The following is an 18,433-nucleotide window of genomic DNA, read 5'->3' as shown; positions in this document are numbered from 1 at the left end:
AGCCCCAAAATAGCATACAATTATAAATAACTTACAGTTCAATGACTTAGATAAGGTTTGTATTGCCTTGTTAACATTTCAGGATTAGTAATGTATGAGAAGAAAGAATGTTTCACACCGAGACCCTGGGAGCATATAATGCATTTCCATTGGTTATATTATTTTCTGATATTATCAGTGTAAAATTTACATACTTTATTGCCCCCCCCTAGTATTGATATCAATGGCTTTTATTTGCTGACAATGTTTTTCAGGTGTCCATCTGCAATTTGTGAATTTCTCAACTGAGACCATACATGATTACTTAGAAGTTAGGAGTGGATCTACAGAAACTAGCACTGTTATTGGGAGACTAAGTGGCCCTCAGCTACCAGCTTCTCTGTTCAGCACAACTCATGAAACTACCTTATACTTTCACAGTGATTATTCACAGAACAAACAAGGATTTCATATTGTGTATCAAGGTGAGAGTTTCATATTCTTATATGAAAACAAGGTGGTTGTTGAAGACTATTTCTTGTCTTGCCATTCCTAAAAGATAAATACGAAATAAAAGATTTTTTTGTTTCAAACTCATTACACATTGTGATCAATCCAGAGAATTACAATTAAAAAAAAAAAAAAAAAAAAAAAAAAAAAGCATGTTCTCTTAAAAAAAAAAAAAGTTAAAATGTAGGCAGATAATTTTTTTATGTTTGAATTTGGTTGGCATATTAATTTACATTGCATGGGCTTATAAAATAAGCATCTCCATTGTTTGATCTTTATAATCATATGGGAATCTCAATTATATGTCTTGCGTTCGAGAAGGGAAAGTTCTAAATATTGTTTTAGAGCACTTGATCCATATAGGCTGGTTTAGAGTAATGCTAACCTAGAAATCTCCAATTCCATTTTGTTTCCTAGTTGGTAATTTCCCTGGAAGGTTCTTGTTCTCTTGTACTCAAATAGGCCATGCTGAGCTGGTGAAGACTGAAAGTTCATAATTGCATATACATTTTAAAAGAAATCAGATCACCACTGTTCACAGAAAAAAATGTCAAATGTTTATTTTAAACTATACCTGTTTCATGATGTGAATAATTTCAAAGGATGATTTCAAGAGATTTTACTTTATAGCATTCCCTTATTTCTCCTTCAAGAATAACAAACCCAAATTGACTTGAACTCTATGTAACATTCTGGAATTGAGCTACTGCAAAAAGTATTAGCTTTTAAAGCAAAAATCAATTTGTGACCTAAACTGCTTGATATGATTTTCTTCACTTGAATATGTAATATGATATAATTTGTAGCCACAAGGGAACTCTAAAATCTACCACTAAGAAGGACAGTAATATTAAATGTGTGTACTGTTACTGCTAGTAACAGTAATCATTTTGGAGATGCTGTTACTTCTGAGCAAAGAATTCCAATAAAGTTCTTCTCAGTTTTTAACCACACAAGAGAAAATCGTTTATATCAAACATATACAATCTGAAACATTCTGATTTCACAGATTTTACATAGCATATATGTTCCCAGTTCTATAATAAGAAGTCAATGTTTCAAATCCTGAAAAAGATCACTAAGATGTGTGAAAGAGGCTTATTTTCAAATCTTGAAAATCTTTGATGTTCATAATTCATTATAAAGACTTTAAATTCTTCTGAGAAAACCCAGAAAAATTACAGACAGATTGATCTTTTCTCTTCCTTTAACATAAGAATGTATAAACAAAAAAAGCATATTGTATTGAGCGCAACAGTTCTCCAGCTGGTTTCCTGCTTGTGATGTTGTTAAATATATATATATATATATGTATATGTATATTATTATCAGCTATCTTCTGGAAGACATTTTTCAAATATCTTGCTTTTTTTTTTTTTTCTCTTTATTTTCTATTTAAATTTGACCTTGTATGTTTTTACACTTTGTGAAAAGAATCATAGACTGGGTCACATTGGAAGGGACCTTAAAGATCATCTAGTTCCAACCCCCCTGCCATAGGCAGGGATGCCACCCAATAGATCAGGTTGGCCAAGGCTCCATCCAGCCTGGCCTAGAACACCTCCAGGGATGAGGCATCCACAACTTCTCTGTGCAACCTGTGCCAGTGCCTCACTACCCATCCAATGAAGAATTTCCTCCTAATGTCTAGTCTAAATCTTTCTCTTTTAGTTTAAAATCATTCCCTCTTGCCCTATCATTAACTAGCCTAATAAAGAGTCCTTCTGCATCTTTTTTGTAAGACCCCTTTAAGTATTGAAATGCCTTAATGAAGTCTCCCTGGAGCCTTCTCTTCTCCATGACTTGCCCTATCATTAACTAGCCTAATAAAGAGTCCTTCTGCATCTTTTTTGTAAGACCCCTTTAAGTATTGAAATGCCTTAATGAAGTCTCCCTGGAGCCTTCTCTTCTCCATGAGTTCATCTGCATTGGTGAGCACCAGGTCCAGTAACACTTCTCCTCTGGTTGGTTTGTCTAATACCTGGACGAGGAAGTTGTCTTCAATGCACTCCAGGAGTCTCCTGGATTGCTTACTGCCTGCCACATAGCTTTCCAAGCAAACATCTGTGTGGTTGAAATCCCTCAGGAGGATGACAGCCTGTGAGCGTGATGCTTCTTGTAGCCCTCCGTTCCAGTGTTCCAGCTGTGTAATTCATACCACCGTGTTTCTGTGATAGCAATTAGATCATAGTTTTCTAAACGCACTGTGGCTTCCAACTCCTCCGGCTTGTTTCCCATGCTGTGTGCATTGGTGTAGAGGCACTTCAGTTGGGCTATGGGCTGTGCCATCTTTTTAGAGGAGTCCTTCCTAATTCATATGGGATGATTCACAGCTGTTTCCCTGCTGTTTAAAGTACTGGCGTTCAGGGGTTCATTTGAGTCACTTACAGGTGCATCCCCTTCCCCCACCAAATCTAGTTTAAAGCCCTGCTACTGAGTCCATCCAGCTTGCTGCCCAAAACACTGTTGCCCCAGTGGTCAGGTGCATCCCATCCTATGTCAGCATGCCTGGTCTTTCAAAAGTGCACCTGAAAACATAGAACCCAAAACCTTGATCATGGCACCAGCTATGCAGCCAATCATTCACCTGATCTGTACGCTGCCTCCTCCACAGTCCTCTTTGACTGAGAGGATTGAGGAGAACACTACTTGTGTTCCTGATCCCTTCAACATCTTTTCCAAGGGACATAAAGTTCCTTTTGATGTTTCTGAGTCTCCTTGTCACAGCCTTCACATAGGAAGTTCTTCCTATGTGAAAGACCAGGAACGGGTGATAGTTCTCTGGCTTGACCAAGCTTGGTAGCCTCTTTGTGATGTCACAAATACAGGCCCCAGGTAGGCAGCAAACCTCTCTCTCTCGATTGTCTGGGTGCCTCAGTGCCTCTCAGAGAGGAATCTCCAATTACCAACACCCCCTGTGCTTTTTTTTTTTTTTTTTTTTTTTTTTTTTGTGTAAGTAACTGGTTCTTAGACAAGTGGTATGCTGATCTACCTTTTTACAGTTGCCCTTTCCTGGGTTTTGACCATGGCCATTGTTGTTGTTGGCACACTTTTCTTATTTTTTGAGTCCCAGTTGCGCAAGGGCCCTTCAGGGGCAAGAGGAAGATTCCTCACTCTGCTTTGAGCAGAGACAAGGGTCCAGCCATCCTCGTCTTGTGAGTCCATCAATTCCACTGGTTTCAGGTTGGAAACTATTTTGCCACCCCCTTGCAAGGATTTAAGGCAGGGGTGTTGCTCAGCCTGTGCCACTGCATGATATCGTGCATCAATCTCTTGCTTGGATTCCCGGATGCATTGCAGCCTGCCGAGCTCCTCTCTCAACCTGGCAACTTGCTCAGAGAGTGTGTCTATCCATTCAAACTTGCACCCACGACACCCAGCTCTGCCTTCAGGCCCTAGGGGGACTCCCAGATATTGGAGGTCCCTGCAACGGGTGGTCTGGGTGACTCTTTCAGTCCTTGGGAGGTCTGTCTGGGTGGAGGCGTCTACTAGGGGGGTCGTGGCCCCTCTGTCTGGGTTTCAGTCTCAGCCTAGCAGGTGCGGTGGGTAGACACCATTTTTGCCTCACTGGAAGCTGTGAAAAGGCAGAATTTCATTATAGAAATGCAGACCTTTTCCCTATTGTAAGTTCTTTAACTTTCCTACTGAATCATATTGGCATTCTTCTGAACCACTACACTTGTTGTTTCATTGTTGTTGTTTGTTTGTTTGTTTGTTTTATTTTGAATTGTAGAACATGTTTTACCAGTTCTTCTAAAGCAATAACAATTAGAAGAGTCTTATCTGAATTACCTCCTTTTGGACATTTCCTTTCTGGAAAATTGGATATCCCTCTGCTTGGTTATTTGATATTCAAACTGCATTATGACTGCTGTTATGGACCATCTCTCCCATGAATACTGCTCAAACTAAGGCTTGAGTACCAAGTTGGTTCAAATCTTAAAAAAAAATATCTTTTCTTGTGGACTCTCAAACTGCTTGTTCTAGGGAAAATTATTTCTTGCATTCAAAATTGTATTCTTTGGGTCATTACAGTTGTGTATTGATCCAATTCATTCACGTATATTTGAATATTCCGTTACTGCTATCTGTCATTTGCAGCTTTTCTAATCTTACGTAAAATTTCCTGTTCACTGTCACTTTTGTGTGTATAAGTTTTGTAGAAGCAATTCAGCACTATATTTATGTTTATGGAGTTTTATTTCCACCTATGAGGGTTCTGTAGGGCTTTCTTTCTTTCTTTCTTTCTTTCTTTCTTTCTTTCTTTCTTTCTTTCTTTCTTTCTTTCTTTCTTTCCTTTCTCTTTTCTTTTCTTTTCTTTTCTTTTCTTTTCTTTTCTTTTCTTTTCTTTTCTTTTCTTTTCTTTTCTTTTCTTTTCTTTTCTTTTCTTTTCTTTCTTCCTTTCTTCCTTTCTTCCTTTCTTCCTTTCTTTTTCTTTCTTTCTTTCTTTCTTCTTTCTTCTTTCTTTCTTTCTTTCTTTTTCTTTCTTTCTTACTTTCTCTTTTCTTTTCTTTTCTTTTCTTTTCTTTTCTTTTCTTTTCTTTTCTTTTCTTTTCTTCTTTTCTTTTTCTTTCTTTCTTCCTTCCTTTCTTTCTTTCTTTCTTTCTTTCTTTCTTTCTTTCTTTCTTCTTTCTTCTTTCTTCTTTCTTCTTTCTTTTTCTTTCTTTCTTTCTTTCTTTTTCTTTCTTTCTTTCTTTCTTTCTTTCTTTCTTTCTTTCTTTGTTTCTCTTTCCTTTGTCTTTCCTTTTTCTTTTTTCTTTTCTTTTCTTTTCTTTTCTTTTCTTTTCTTTTCTTTCCTTTCCTTTCCTTTCCTTTCCTTTCCTTTCCTTTCCTTTCCTTTCCTTTCCTTTCCTTTCCTTTCCTTTCCTTTCCTTTCCTTTCTTTTCTTTTCTTTTTCTTTCTCTCTCTCTCTTTCTTTCTCTCTTTCTTCCTGATAATATTTTTCTGCTATTAGGCACTTAAAATTCTTAAACAACAGTGCCACTCTCCCACCTGAAAGAGAGCTTCTTCTTCTCAGTGTTGGGAAGGTGGTCACCTGGCAACGTTGCATCTTGCTGCTCTATGCAATGCTTTTCACATCAAAGTACTTGGTTTGTTTAAGCATTCTAGCTTGCACATCTAGTTAGTGCTTTAGGCTTCTATATTGGTGTGACAGTACTTCTCATTTTGGCCTTCATTCTGTTCCTTAATACTGCATGCATCAACGATGTGGAGTATAAACTACCTGATTTCCCTTTCCTATTTATTGCAATTCTGCTGTTCACCTTTCTTCTGCTCTTTTTAGAGGTGCATTGACTGTTAGCCTCATTCCTCATGCCTCCAATGGCATCTGTGGTGGTTTTACTCCACCACAACCTCTCTCTCACTCCCCCTCCTCAAAGGGAAAGGAGGAGAAAATAAGATGCAAAGGGCTCAAGGGTTGAGATAAGGACAGGGAGATCACTCAACAATTATTGTGACAGGCAAAACAGACTCAGCATAGGGAGATTATTTGTCAAACTTATTACCTATTACTAACAAGCTAGAGCAGTGAGAAACAAATAATGAACTAAGAACTCCTTCTCCCCATCCATCCTCATCTACCTCCTCCCCCTGAGCGGTGCAGGGGAATGGGGAATGGGAGCTGAGGTCAGTCCCTGATGCTTTGTCTCCACTGCTCCTTCACAGTCACTCTCTGCTCCTGCTCCACACGGGGTCCCACCCATGGGATGCCGTCCTTCCAGAACTGATCCTGTGGGGGCTTCCCACAGGCAGCAGCTCTTCAAGAACTGCCCCAGTATGGGTCTGTAACATTGGTTCCATCTGTCAGGAGCAACAGCTCCTGCCAGGTCACCTGCTCCTGTGTGGACTCCTCTCCACAGACTACAACTCCAGCCCGGAGTCTGCTCTGGTGGGGGTTCTCTACAGGCTGCAGCCTCCTTCAAGTCAGATCCACCTGCTACACTGGGGGCTCCTCCACGGGCTGCAGCATGGAGATCTGCTCCACTTTGGGACACATGGGCTGCAGGGGGACAGCCTGCTCCACCAGGGACCTCTCCACAGGCTGCAGGGGAACTGCTGCTGCATGCCTGGAGCACCTCCTGCCCTCCTGCTGCACTGACCTTGGTGTCTACAAGGCTGTTTCTCAATCCTCACTCTGCCAGCTGTTGCTGTGCATCAGTTGTACTTTTTTTTGCTTTTCTTAAATCTGCTCTCCCAGAGGCACAAGCAACGTCACTTATTAGCTTGGCTCTGGGCAGCAGCAGGTCCCTTTTGGAGCCGGCTGAAACTGGCCCTTATATAACATGGGGCACCTTCTTGATTCTTCTCACAGAAGTCACCCCTGCAGCTTCCCGCTACCAAAACCTTGCCACGTAAACCCACTGCAGCATCACATCCATCTTCTATACCTGTTAGCTTTTCCCATACTTCTAGTTTAAAGATTCTTCTGCCACCTTCTTAATTTTCATTTTCAGCAAATTAGATCCATTTTGAATATGGTGTACTTAAAGGTACACTTTGAAAGCATTTTTTTTTTTGTCAGTGGCCTATGTGTTTGGAGATCTAAGTGGTGAAGACACAAAGTCTATTTTTTTCTCCTACTCTCTTCTTTTCTAGTGCATTACTCCTGTACTTAGTAAAATCAAAAGATAATGTGGCTGGTCTCATTTTTGCCTTCACAGGAGCTCCATTCCAAAAAACCTGTACAGTAGGTTGTTGGTTTTTGTTGTTGTTTATATTCTCAACGTTTAAAGAACAGAAGATCATTTAAACTTTTTTTGTATGAGTATGTTTTCCATCTGAGGTCGGGAATTGTAAATAAATTTTTATGTGTATTTCCAGAATTGCTGTGGGAACGTTTCACTGTGCTTCTGTTGGTTTAAAACCAATGATTTTAATTGTCACTCTGATGGAATTTAAGATATATTGGATGCCCACGATTTTTTAATTTTATTCTAGTGAAAAGCTTTTAAGCTTTTTTTTTTTCTTTATTTTTTGAAAGTCTAAAGTGAGCACAATTAGTATTTCATTTGCTTTCCCCACATTATTTTTTATTTATTTCAGCATATCAACTGCAAAGCTGTCCTGACCCTCGACCATTCCGGAACGGTTTTGTTATTGGGACAGATTTTACTGTGGGACAAACTATTTCATTTGAGTGTTTTCCTGGCTACACATTAATTGGAAATTCTGCTCTGACTTGTCTTCACGGTGTTAGCCGTAACTGGAATCACCCTCTCCCCAGATGTGAAGGTATGACCTGAATAGGCTAAGAACCTTTCGTTATTTGTAACTCCTCCTAAGGACTGATAACTGAAATTGTTTCAGCTTTTAGAGACCTGTATTTTTATATTGTAGTCTCTACAGTGGAATTATTCAATTCACTATGTGATTTTATTATTATTATTATTATTATTATTATTATTATTATTACTAATGCTGAAGAGGTGAAATGTTTTATGAAAGCATGAAATCTCTGAAAAAATATCTGATAAAATAAGTTTATTTTCAGCTGGTTAGGCTGTAGGTCATGAATGTGGAGACCTGTGCTTCTTTTTTAACTAGCTGATGTAAAAGCTCTGCACCAAATCAAGTGAAAATGGAGTAACAAATTGAATTTCCCAACTTCGGCTACTTACATTCTGTCTTGTAAGTTGGATAGAAATGTCAAAGAAGTTATGAAGTGCAGAAGTGTGGTTGTCTTCCAGTCAGTGCTTTTTGAAATCCTTTCTACATATATTTATTGTGAATGGTGTTTTTTGTTGTTGTTGTTGTTCTTGTGGTTGTTTTTTGTTTTTTTTTTTTTTGTATTACACTGTTTAACTTCTTACATTTTCTTTTTGCGTTGATATCTTTGCAATAGGTAAGCAGGTTCAAAGAACTGTTACTTGCACATAGCTGAAATTTTAAGGAGATAGAATGAGTGTATATGTAAATTATGATTTTGTAGAGGTGTATTTAATTCCTGGCTATGGTGGAAGGAGCCTATACCTAAGGCCCTGCAGTGGGACCTGGACAGTATGGGTTGATGGGCCAATGGGTTCAACATGGCTAAGTGCTGGGTTGTGCGCTTTGGCCACAACAACCCCATGCAACAATACCGGCTTGGGGCAGAGTGGCTTGCAAGCTGTGCAGAGGAAAAGGACCTGGGAATGCTGATTGATGCTTGCCTAAACATGAGCTGCCTATGTGCCCATGTGGCCAAGGCCAATGTATCAGGAATGGTGTAGCCAGCAGGACCCCAGGGAAGTGATTGTTCCTATGTACTCAGCTCTGGTGAGGCTGCACCTCGAGTACTGTGTTCAGTTTTGGGCCCCTCACTATGAGAAAGACATTGAGGCCCTGGAATGTGTCGAGAGAAGGGCTACAAAGCTGGTGAAGGGCCTGGAACACAAGTCCTGTGAGGAGCAGCTGAGGGAACTGGGGTTGTTTAGTCTGGAGAAGAGGAGGCTCAGGGGAGACCTTTTTGCTCTCTACAACTACCTGAAAGGAAGTTATAGGGAGCTGAGGGTCAGCGTCTTCTCGCAGGTAACTAGCGATAGGACTAAAGGGAGTGGCCTCAAGTTGTGCCAGGGAAGGTTTAGGTTGGAAATTAGGAGACATTTCTTCTCAGAAAGAGTAGTCAGGCATTGGAATGGGTTGTCCAGGGAGGTGGTGGAGTCACCGTCCCTGGGGGTGTTCAAGGAAAGGTTGGATGTGGTACTTAGAGACATGGTTTAGTGGGTGACCTTGGTAGTAGGGTGATGGTTGGACCAGATGATCTTGAAAGTCTCTTCCAATCTTAATGATTCTATGATTTTATGATTCCTCACAGTTTCAGGAGGGCTACTCAGATTAAAGGCCTAACTTCCCTCTGTATTAAATGGAAAAACTCAGCATGAAGAATCAGATGTTCAGTATTGAGCATGTTGAAAAGGAACGCCTGAAAAATAATAGTAATAATAATAAAAATAATTATTTTCTGCATTTCTACATTGTATTCTAAATCATCAACCTAAATTTAAGCATTTAAATTTAGGCTTCATTACTCAAAAATCCTTCTGGATTCAGTGAGCCATAGGCATTTCTGGGAGATACAGTAGCTAAATTAAGACCTATCTAATACTGAATTCAGAGAGAGAAACCTTATCATATAGAAAGAGATGACACCTACACAGCTTGTCTTTTGAAAGGGTAAGAAGTTAATTCATCACAAATGAGTTTCAACCTTTATTTTATGGATCCTCAGGGAATAGTAATGGTTTATGTCTTAACTGCTAAACAGCTTAGTTTTTCCCTTTTAGTTAGTTCTGGCTGTATTTTCTGTGTGTTGGAATCAAGACAAATTACTTACTGAACTGAGTGACTCTGTTTCTTTGAATTACCTTACCAGAACCACCAATTCTAAGATAACCCAAAGCGTATTGCTGTTCTGTGACACCTCTGATCAACTTTCTGGGCAATGACTGCAAGTTCTCTGTTTCTGTTTAATGTGATATGACACATTAATGTGACACATTAATGTGACACATTAATGTGACAAGAAGATGTAGACAAAAGATCAACCCAATTGATAATGGGGTTCTAATGTGTGCTGCATAGTTACAGATTGCCAACCTTTGTATCTCCTAGAGAAATTTCTAAAGTTACATGTGATTTTTTTTGTGTGTGTGCAAGTATTTACTGCAGTATTTTTAGTAAAGTTTTTGATAGTTTTATATGCTATGCTTTTTATTATTTTATTTTATTTTATTTTATTAATTAGTGAAGGAAAAATGTAATTAGGTATCTTCTAGTTGTTTCGATTTGAGGTAAAGTTCTTCTGTCCAAAAGCATATAAATGTGGGCTTTTTTGTATATGACAGATAGCACAGATGACCAGTTTGTTTTAAGTTTGTGTTTGCATTAGTATATTTATTGTAAGGCTGCACAGGTTAAGTGTATAATATATAATGCCTCAGACTTATTGAAGCAGACCATCTGAATCAACTGTCACTAAACATGCTTCCTGTTTGAACAGTTTTGTTCTCTTCATTTTGCATCCTTGTTCCCCCCAAATTCTTGAAGCCTGCGCTCAGCACCACCTAACCCCCTTTGACCGTTCATAACATGTCTCTGTCTTTCAACCTTTTGGAATCTCTTCCCTCTCCTCTTCCAAGAAATCTTGTTGCTGACAGTCATCAGTCCATGTCTTCACTCCGCTAAGACCCAGCCGCAAAATCAATTTGATCAGCACTGCTCAAAAAACCTTGAGAAGCTAAATGCCAAATAAGATTAAGTATACCAGCTGTTAACTCTGAATAGCTGAGGTGTAACTCTGAAAGTCTTCTTACCTTACAGTATAGCATCAAAGGGGATATACGTAAGACATAACTCATGCTTCACCTAAACACAAACAGGTGTGCCCAGAAGAGTCCAGAAGTTGCCCTATGTTAGATAAGAGCCAGTTTCAGCCAGCTCAAAAAGGAACCTGCCACCGGCCAAAGCTGAGACAATGAGCGATGCTGGTTGCACCTCTGTGCAACAGCAGTTGAGAGAGATGGTTGAGAAAATGTAGAGAGAAACATACCTGCAGACACCAAGGTCAGTGCAGCAGGAGGGCAAGAGGTGCTCTAGGCACACAGCAGAAGTTCCCCTGCGGCCTGTGGAGAGGCCCCTGGTGGAGCAGGTGGATGTGTCCTGGAGGAGGCTGCGGCCCATGGAGAGCCCCCGCAGGAGCAGGCCCCGGGCCGGAGCTTTTAGTTCTCACTGCTGTAGTCTGTTATCAGTAGGCAACAAATTACATCAATCTCCCCTAGGCTGTCTGTTTTTCCCACGATGGTAATTGGTGTGTAATCTCTCTGTCCTTACCTCAAGCCATGGACTTTTATTCATTTTATTTTCTCCGTATTCTGAAGAGGGGGAGTGAGAGAGTGGTATGGTGGAGCTTCACTGCCTACCGCTCTGGAACCACCAGAGGCAAATCTTCATTTCCAAATACCTGTTCTTTGATTAGAGGTTCTTAAGCATATTTTAGGGAATCTGGTTTGCCATTCCATGCCTTTTTAGGATGGGGAGGGATATATGTAAATTAAAGCAAATTACATAGGTTTAGGCTTTGCTCAGTTTTCCAGAACTGGGTTTCTATAACATATTTTCTCATCTGTTACTTGGATGGTGTCACATTCAACATGTATCTGAAATCTCTTTGGAGAAAATCATATAGTTAGGACTAAGAGTGTTCCTGAAATGCATAGTTAGGAAAGTCCAAAAACTGTATGGTTAGTCTTATACTGTGTGATGTCTAAAATTAGTAAGTAACACTTCAGGAAGAATTTCAGAAAGGATTTATTTTGTCCACCAAAATTTATCTTAGGAGGTGCAAAATTGTTTTTCATACTGTGGCACACAAAATTTTCATTTTCAAATTCCCCTCTATGTTTTTTCCACACATTCTCAGTCAACTTAGCATATCTCTTCTTTCATCTAATAATTGTGTTTGGCTACCTTCTTGTGACAATAAAGAAAATAATTCATGTGTTTTCCTGCTAATTTGTAATTAGCATTTACACAAAGCTGGAACAATGTTGTTCATTGCTTTCACTTGTGTGGGGAATGGTTTAACCCAATGTCTAAATATTACTTTGTTTTCAGATCAGACAATATTTATAATTTTGGAATTACTTATATTTTTCTTTCTGATTTGACTAACAATGTGAAAAGTAAGGAGCAAGGAGCTCAGTAAAATCTATTTGCTATAGGTAAAACAGTGGTGTTTTAGATAATCTAGTTACAGTGTACCAAATGAGTTTAAAGGTATGAATTTCACGTGATCTAAGAAGAATACAAAAAGTGTCTAATGTTTTTGAAACAAATACCCTTTCTATAGCTCTCTGTGGAGGAAATATAACTGCAATGAATGGCACCATATACTCTCCAGGATACCCTGATGAGTATCCAAATTTTCAAGACTGCTTTTGGCTTGTAAGAGTACCACCTGGGAATGGAATCTACGTCAATTTCACAGTTCTCCAAACAGAGCCAATATATGATTTCATAACTGTCTGGTAAGAAAACACTTTATTATTATTATTATTTTTCTTTATTTAATCTTCATGTAACACTGTGCAACAAAGTATGAATTAAAGTGAGTATATTTGTGATTTCTCTCTTGACACTGGTGTTCTGTCTACTGAAAATGAGTGATTTGCACTTATCCATGTTTTCCAGTGTATCATTTTCTCTAGATAACAGTGCAACATAAAGTTGCATAGCCCTTGATATTAAGAATACAAAAAATAATAGCGTAGCAATAATAGTAGTTCTCATCAGTTTATTGATCAAGCAAAGTTAACAGAAGTATGCCATCTCAAGAAGTCATAATTAAGAAAAAAGCGATAATAAGCAGTTGCAGCCATGTGTATTATGATGTTTTAATGCCAATACAAGAAACTACAGCAACACTGTCTTCATGTCTTCCAAGTTGGCTTCTTTCAAACTATTTAAGAGTACATAAAAGTTGAGACTTTATTCGTATTTGGCTGTGACAAAAAGTTGAGCTAACTATAGCTGTAAATAAATTACATTCTCTGTATACCTGAATCCATGTCTATCATGAATCTTTTCAGATATCGAAGCCGCCATTGTTCTTAGTTGCAAAGTAAAGGCAGGAGGCTGTAACCAAGAGGAACGTCTCCTGTAGTAATCATGGAACTGTTACCAGGAGCACCTTAGATGTTTCAACAATAGTTAAGACTTTGGAAGCTTGCCTAAAACAGTAATTCACAGATTATTGAATCTGCAGGTGGAGAGAGTAGTCTTGTAGTCTAAGTAGTGCAAAACAGTGAGAGGAAATTTGGAATATTCATTATTAGTTTTGTTTCTGTTGCACAGAAATATTCATTTGGCTTCATATAAATTCCTATATAAATCAGGATTTCATTCCCATTTTCCTAAATAGTTCTCTGTACATTGTTGTGATGATTCCTATAGGATCTAGTTATCTTTCACCTTGCATGCTACAAACTGTCTTGTCCTGTATCCCAGATATTTGATTGCTTTGCCTTTTGCTTAACCAAAATTTCGTTTGAATTATGTACCCAGACTATCATCCTGACAGATATTTTTGAATCCTGTTTTACTCTTCCCCACTTGTTTTGCGTATCAAACTTAGTCTGACCTTCAGAATCTTTCCTGAATTTAGTTATATCTTTATATGCATACAGACATCCTTTCTGTACTTCACCCACACAAATCAGAACACTACTATCCATTTCCAGTACTCCTTCCATTTGGCTCTTCCTTTCCCCCAAATGATTTCATGTGCTTTCAGTTATATTCCCGTCTGTGTTATAAGCTTAGTTCTAACAATAAATGTGATTGTGTATATCCTATGACAAAGTTAAAACCTCAGTTTTATTTCATTATATGTTCTTTGACGCTTTTTTTTAGACATTTTCTATCCTGTTTCAATTAATGTAAATTTTAGGATTATGTTCTGAAATTAAAGCATGTATTATGCTATTTGTGTATGTATCACACATGCTGTTACTTATATATGATTTATATGCTTGTATAAGCAGTATTCAATACATAATGGATGTATAATCAAATAGGTTATGTCACTTCTGTGATATTATTTGTTTACAAAACTGATCAGAAATTTTTATAGCAGTGTTTCCAGTGGAAAAAAATACAATTTATTCACAATTCAAATGCTTCTCCAAATCATATTATTTCCCTAGAAACTACAAGGGGAAGGGAAAGGAGCAGTGTACAAGAATTTGGACAAAAGTACCACTGCAAAATTTTCAAAACAGAAATATATTCATAATTTTATTTTGAAATTGTTTTCAGTTAATATTGTATTATCAATATAACAATTACAAAATGTAAACTTGTATTATTTAATGTTCATCAGTTATTATCTGGAAGGAAGCTAATACTAAAATGTAATGCCCTTGCATTACAATTCTGTCCTCTGTACAATTCTAGTCTTTAGTACTAGTTTTGATTTAATTTTTCTATTACTACAATATATTTAATTGTGGAGAAACTAAATTATTTAGGCAAACAAGTTTTATTTTATCTGTTTTTCTTAGGGATGGACCAGACCAAATTTCTCCTCAAATTGGACAATTTAGTGGCAATACTGCATTAGAATCAGTCTACAGCACTTCCAATCAGATTCTGATCAAGTTTCACAGTGACTTTACTACCAGTGGCTTCTTTGTACTTAGTTATCATGGTAAGCATGACAAACTGTACTTTTTACTGTCTGTACTGATTACTGCATTAATAGAATTATTTTTCTAAAAAGAGTAACTATTATTAATGTGAGTGACCATTAGGGTAATGCAAATTTGTGAAAGACTAATATGAATAATGAAAATAGAGCATTTTCTCAACCAATATATTAAGTATAGTAATAGTCAAGAAAAAACAGAATACATTGTGAGGAGACATAAACAAAGAAGATAGAATCAAGACCCTGCAAGTTCGAGGTGCTTATCTTCGCACTGCTGACAGTGCTTCTAAAATACCACACAATCTAAATGTTTGTGGGGAACTTGCAATTTCTCTTAGATATTTAAGTATTTTAATGGCAGTACTCTTGTTATAGAGATATCAAGATAGTGAACTATACTGTGTATTTAACATTTAGCTGTCACTGAATTAAAAACTGACTGTATGACTAAAGTTGTAAGTATTAGTGCACTGAATTACATTTTTGTAGTCATTCACTTCTTCTGTAGCCACGTGTCTCTTGCAGTCCTGTCATTACAAGGGTACTTTTATGTGCATTGTGAATCCCTGTTGGATTTACTATTCCAGGCAACACGGACAGACAACAGTCTGTTTTCTGGATCCTGAACAGATTTGGAGTCTAGAGGACTTTCTTTTTGACATAATAAAGTCCAAGGTGCATACAGATAAAAAGAACCAGGTGAATTAGAGGAAATTTAATGTAAACAAACCAAACCAATCAAACAAGCAACAGTAACAACAACAAAAAGCCTATGTCCCACAATGTAAACAAACAAACAAACAAAAACCAGCAACATCAGTTGATTTTTCTTATGGAATATTGAGCATATCCTACTTTAGTAGGACTGGGCAATATGGTTCACAATTTTGATTCCTAATCTGAGCATTTACATTGCATCTTGCAGTTTGTAGAGGGCAAACTGACAGTTTACCTTAATGAATATGTGAATTTATATATATTCTTGTATATGAATATATCAATATATGAGCAAACACATGGAAAAATGTTCATACTTGATCATAAAGTCTCAAAAGAATTTGATCTCCTTTACTTATTTCTCTTTGTTATTATGCAAATTGTCATTCCACAAGTGTGGGAGCTAATGTGTAATATATATGCAAACTGAGCAGCACAAAGGATTATTCATGAAGAAGCTTAAAACACTTTATGAATTGATGTTGTCAAGATAAATAAATTTCTCTGTATCTTTGAGTCTGTGCTTCTTCATGTCATCTCCTTACAATTTACAGCAATAAAACTGAGGTAGTGTGTGGAACCAGATTTATTTAAAACAGATAATTTGGGGATTAAAATGAATGATATTCTTAAATGAGAAACATTTAAGATAAATGATGTGAATTGTTTATTGAATTATTTTTTTTCTAATTTAATTAGTGATTTCTTATTTTTATTTTTGATTTTTAAGAATGGAAATATGACAGCCGTTCCATGTTTGCTTGGTGTGTTTTCTTTTAAGTATGTTTATCCCAAGGCAGGATGTTAGCTTTCTGATTCACTGATTTAATCAGCTCTTAATCATACAATGGACAAAAGCTTGTCAAATATGGGTGACTCAGTAGCATCAAAAGATATAAGTCTTTTGGTTAAACTGGGAAAAATATAAATAAGTATGATTGACCTAAGTTTGACCCATTCAATTACTAAAGGATCCAAGAATAGGATTTAACAAAAATATGGATAAATGAAGATGAATCTGCCATAAATGGATGATGATTCCTGGCTGTGAGAGATGCTATAAAACAATGTTATCTGAAAATGTGATATCACTGAAAACCAGGAAAATATACTGTCATTGAGCAGCCTGACTGTTCACCTTTAAACATGGAAAACTACATTGTCAGTGTAAACCTTTCATCATGATATCTTTGGTTGTATTTCTGTACCATTTGCATTCAAATTGAATACATTCAATTGAAATGTTAGGTTTGGACATTTCATCCATGTCCAAATCCAAGTCTGTCCTCCTGGGTTCTCTGTAAAAAAAAACTATATAGCTTCTTTATATTCTTCTTATTTGTTGTTGTTATTGCTTTTGTTGTTATTTTTTTTTTAATAATTAGTTTCACCCAATTATTTTACCTGTCATTTGCATACATGTTAAAACTCAGAAAATTATTTAAAGAGAGGCTTCAAATTACAAATTTTAAAGCAAAATCAGTATTCCCTGACTCTATCTGCAGGTGAGATAATCTGTCTCTTCTCCAGAGGTATTTATTTCCTGTGAAATTCCACATTCAGAATGTTTCTGAACATCAGTTATGTCTGGATAGAATATTTTGGATTCTAAAACTTGTCATCATTACAGATAGCTTGCACAGGAAGTGATCAGCAGTAGAAATGTATTGAGGATAACTTTAGTAAATAAATAAATAAATAAGTGATTGAACAATACAGCAAATCTGCTTTTCAGATGCATTTACTTACATGAGAAAATTTGTAACTACTTCTTAGCTCCTTAGATTATTTATAAAGAGAGTTTTGCTAATAAAATTAAGAATACAACTTCCAATTTTTCATTAATTCTGAAAATTATGTTTCTTTTGATTCTGTTGAAAGTTTCACGGTAGATGACTAGATGTTTATTTTTATCCTGTTAATGTGGGTATTATCTTGGTTATGTTTAATGGCTAGGTTAACTGTGTAAGTCTGGGAATGTCAACTGTGTTGTATTTCTGTTATAGCCTATCAGCTTCGGGTCTGCCAGCCTCCAACAAACATCCCAAATGCTGAAATTCTGACTGAGGATGATGAATTCGAAATAGGTAACGTGAGAGAAAATAAATAAATTAAAAAAAAAAAAAGTTAAAAAAAAAGACTACTTGCACAGATCAGATCTTTTTTTGCCAGGATGCAAATCATGCCTCAAATATGTTATATTTGAAAATAAAATGTTTAATAAGTAATTCTTCTTCCCTATACATCCTGAATCCTGTCCATGTTTCAGAGATCACATCTGAGTATCACAGTAACACTTTTCCAAACAACTTAATGCATTTTTCATAAAGTTTGCTATAACACATTTTCTTATACTGAAATTTAAGAACATTTTAGTCATGTGTGCATAAGTATATCTCTGTATATATCCATATAGTTCATAGAACTGTAGAACATGCTGAGTTGGAAGGGACCCACCAGGATCATCAAATACGACTTATGGCTCCACACAGGACCACCCAAAACACCAGACCGTATGTCTGAAAGCCTTGTCCAAATGCTTCTTGAACTCAATGCCATGACCACTTCTCTGGGTTTCAGTGCCCAACCACCCTTCCAGTGAAGAACTTTTTCCTAACATCTAGTCTGCAACACCCTGTCACAGCTTCTTGCCATTCCCTTGGGTCCTATCACTCATCACCAAAGAGAAGAAATCGGTATCTCCCTCTCTGTTCCCCCTCAATGATGCTGCAATGAGGTCTCCCCTCAGTCTCCTCTTCCCTAGACTGAACAAAGTCACTTCAGCCAATCCTCTGGTCCCTTCATACATACGTACAATACATCCCTCTGCACCCTTCACCATCTTCGTAGCCATCCTTTGGACACTCTGATAGTTTTATAGTTTATATTGTGGTGCCCAAAACTGCACTCAGTACTTCAGGTGAGGCTGCACCACCACAGAGCAGAGCAGGACAACCATCTCCCTTGACCAGCTAGCAATTCCATGCTTAATGCACCCCAGGATACATTTGGCCCTTTTGGCTGCCTGGGCACGCTGTTGAC

At 37.3% G+C, this 18,433-nt stretch overlaps 1 protein-coding gene across 6 annotated transcripts in view; it reads left to right on the top strand.

Annotated features, from left to right (window-relative positions):
• Nucleotides 1–18,433, top strand: part of CSMD3 (CUB and Sushi multiple domains 3) — a 710,416-nt gene that overhangs the window by 607,757 nt on the left and 84,226 nt on the right. For all 6 annotated transcript variants that reach the window (XM_040546910.1, XM_040546915.1, XM_040546914.1 and 3 more), the window contains 5 exons: nt 255–464; nt 7,534–7,722; nt 12,317–12,494; nt 14,529–14,674; nt 17,398–17,478. In XM_040546910.1, coding sequence (XP_040402844.1) covers nt 255–464; nt 7,534–7,722; nt 12,317–12,494; nt 14,529–14,674; nt 17,398–17,478 — 804 coding nt within the window. The remainder of the gene's footprint in view (nt 1–254; nt 465–7,533; nt 7,723–12,316; nt 12,495–14,528; nt 14,675–17,397; nt 17,479–18,433) is intronic.

This window comes from Cygnus olor, chromosome 2, assembly GCF_009769625.2.
Source record: "Cygnus olor isolate bCygOlo1 chromosome 2, bCygOlo1.pri.v2, whole genome shotgun sequence".
In the NCBI taxonomy this organism is placed as follows: Eukaryota; Metazoa; Chordata; class Aves; order Anseriformes; family Anatidae; genus Cygnus; species Cygnus olor.
Note: the sequence above shows the minus strand (reverse complement) of the source record. Positions and strands in the feature narration are given on the sequence as shown.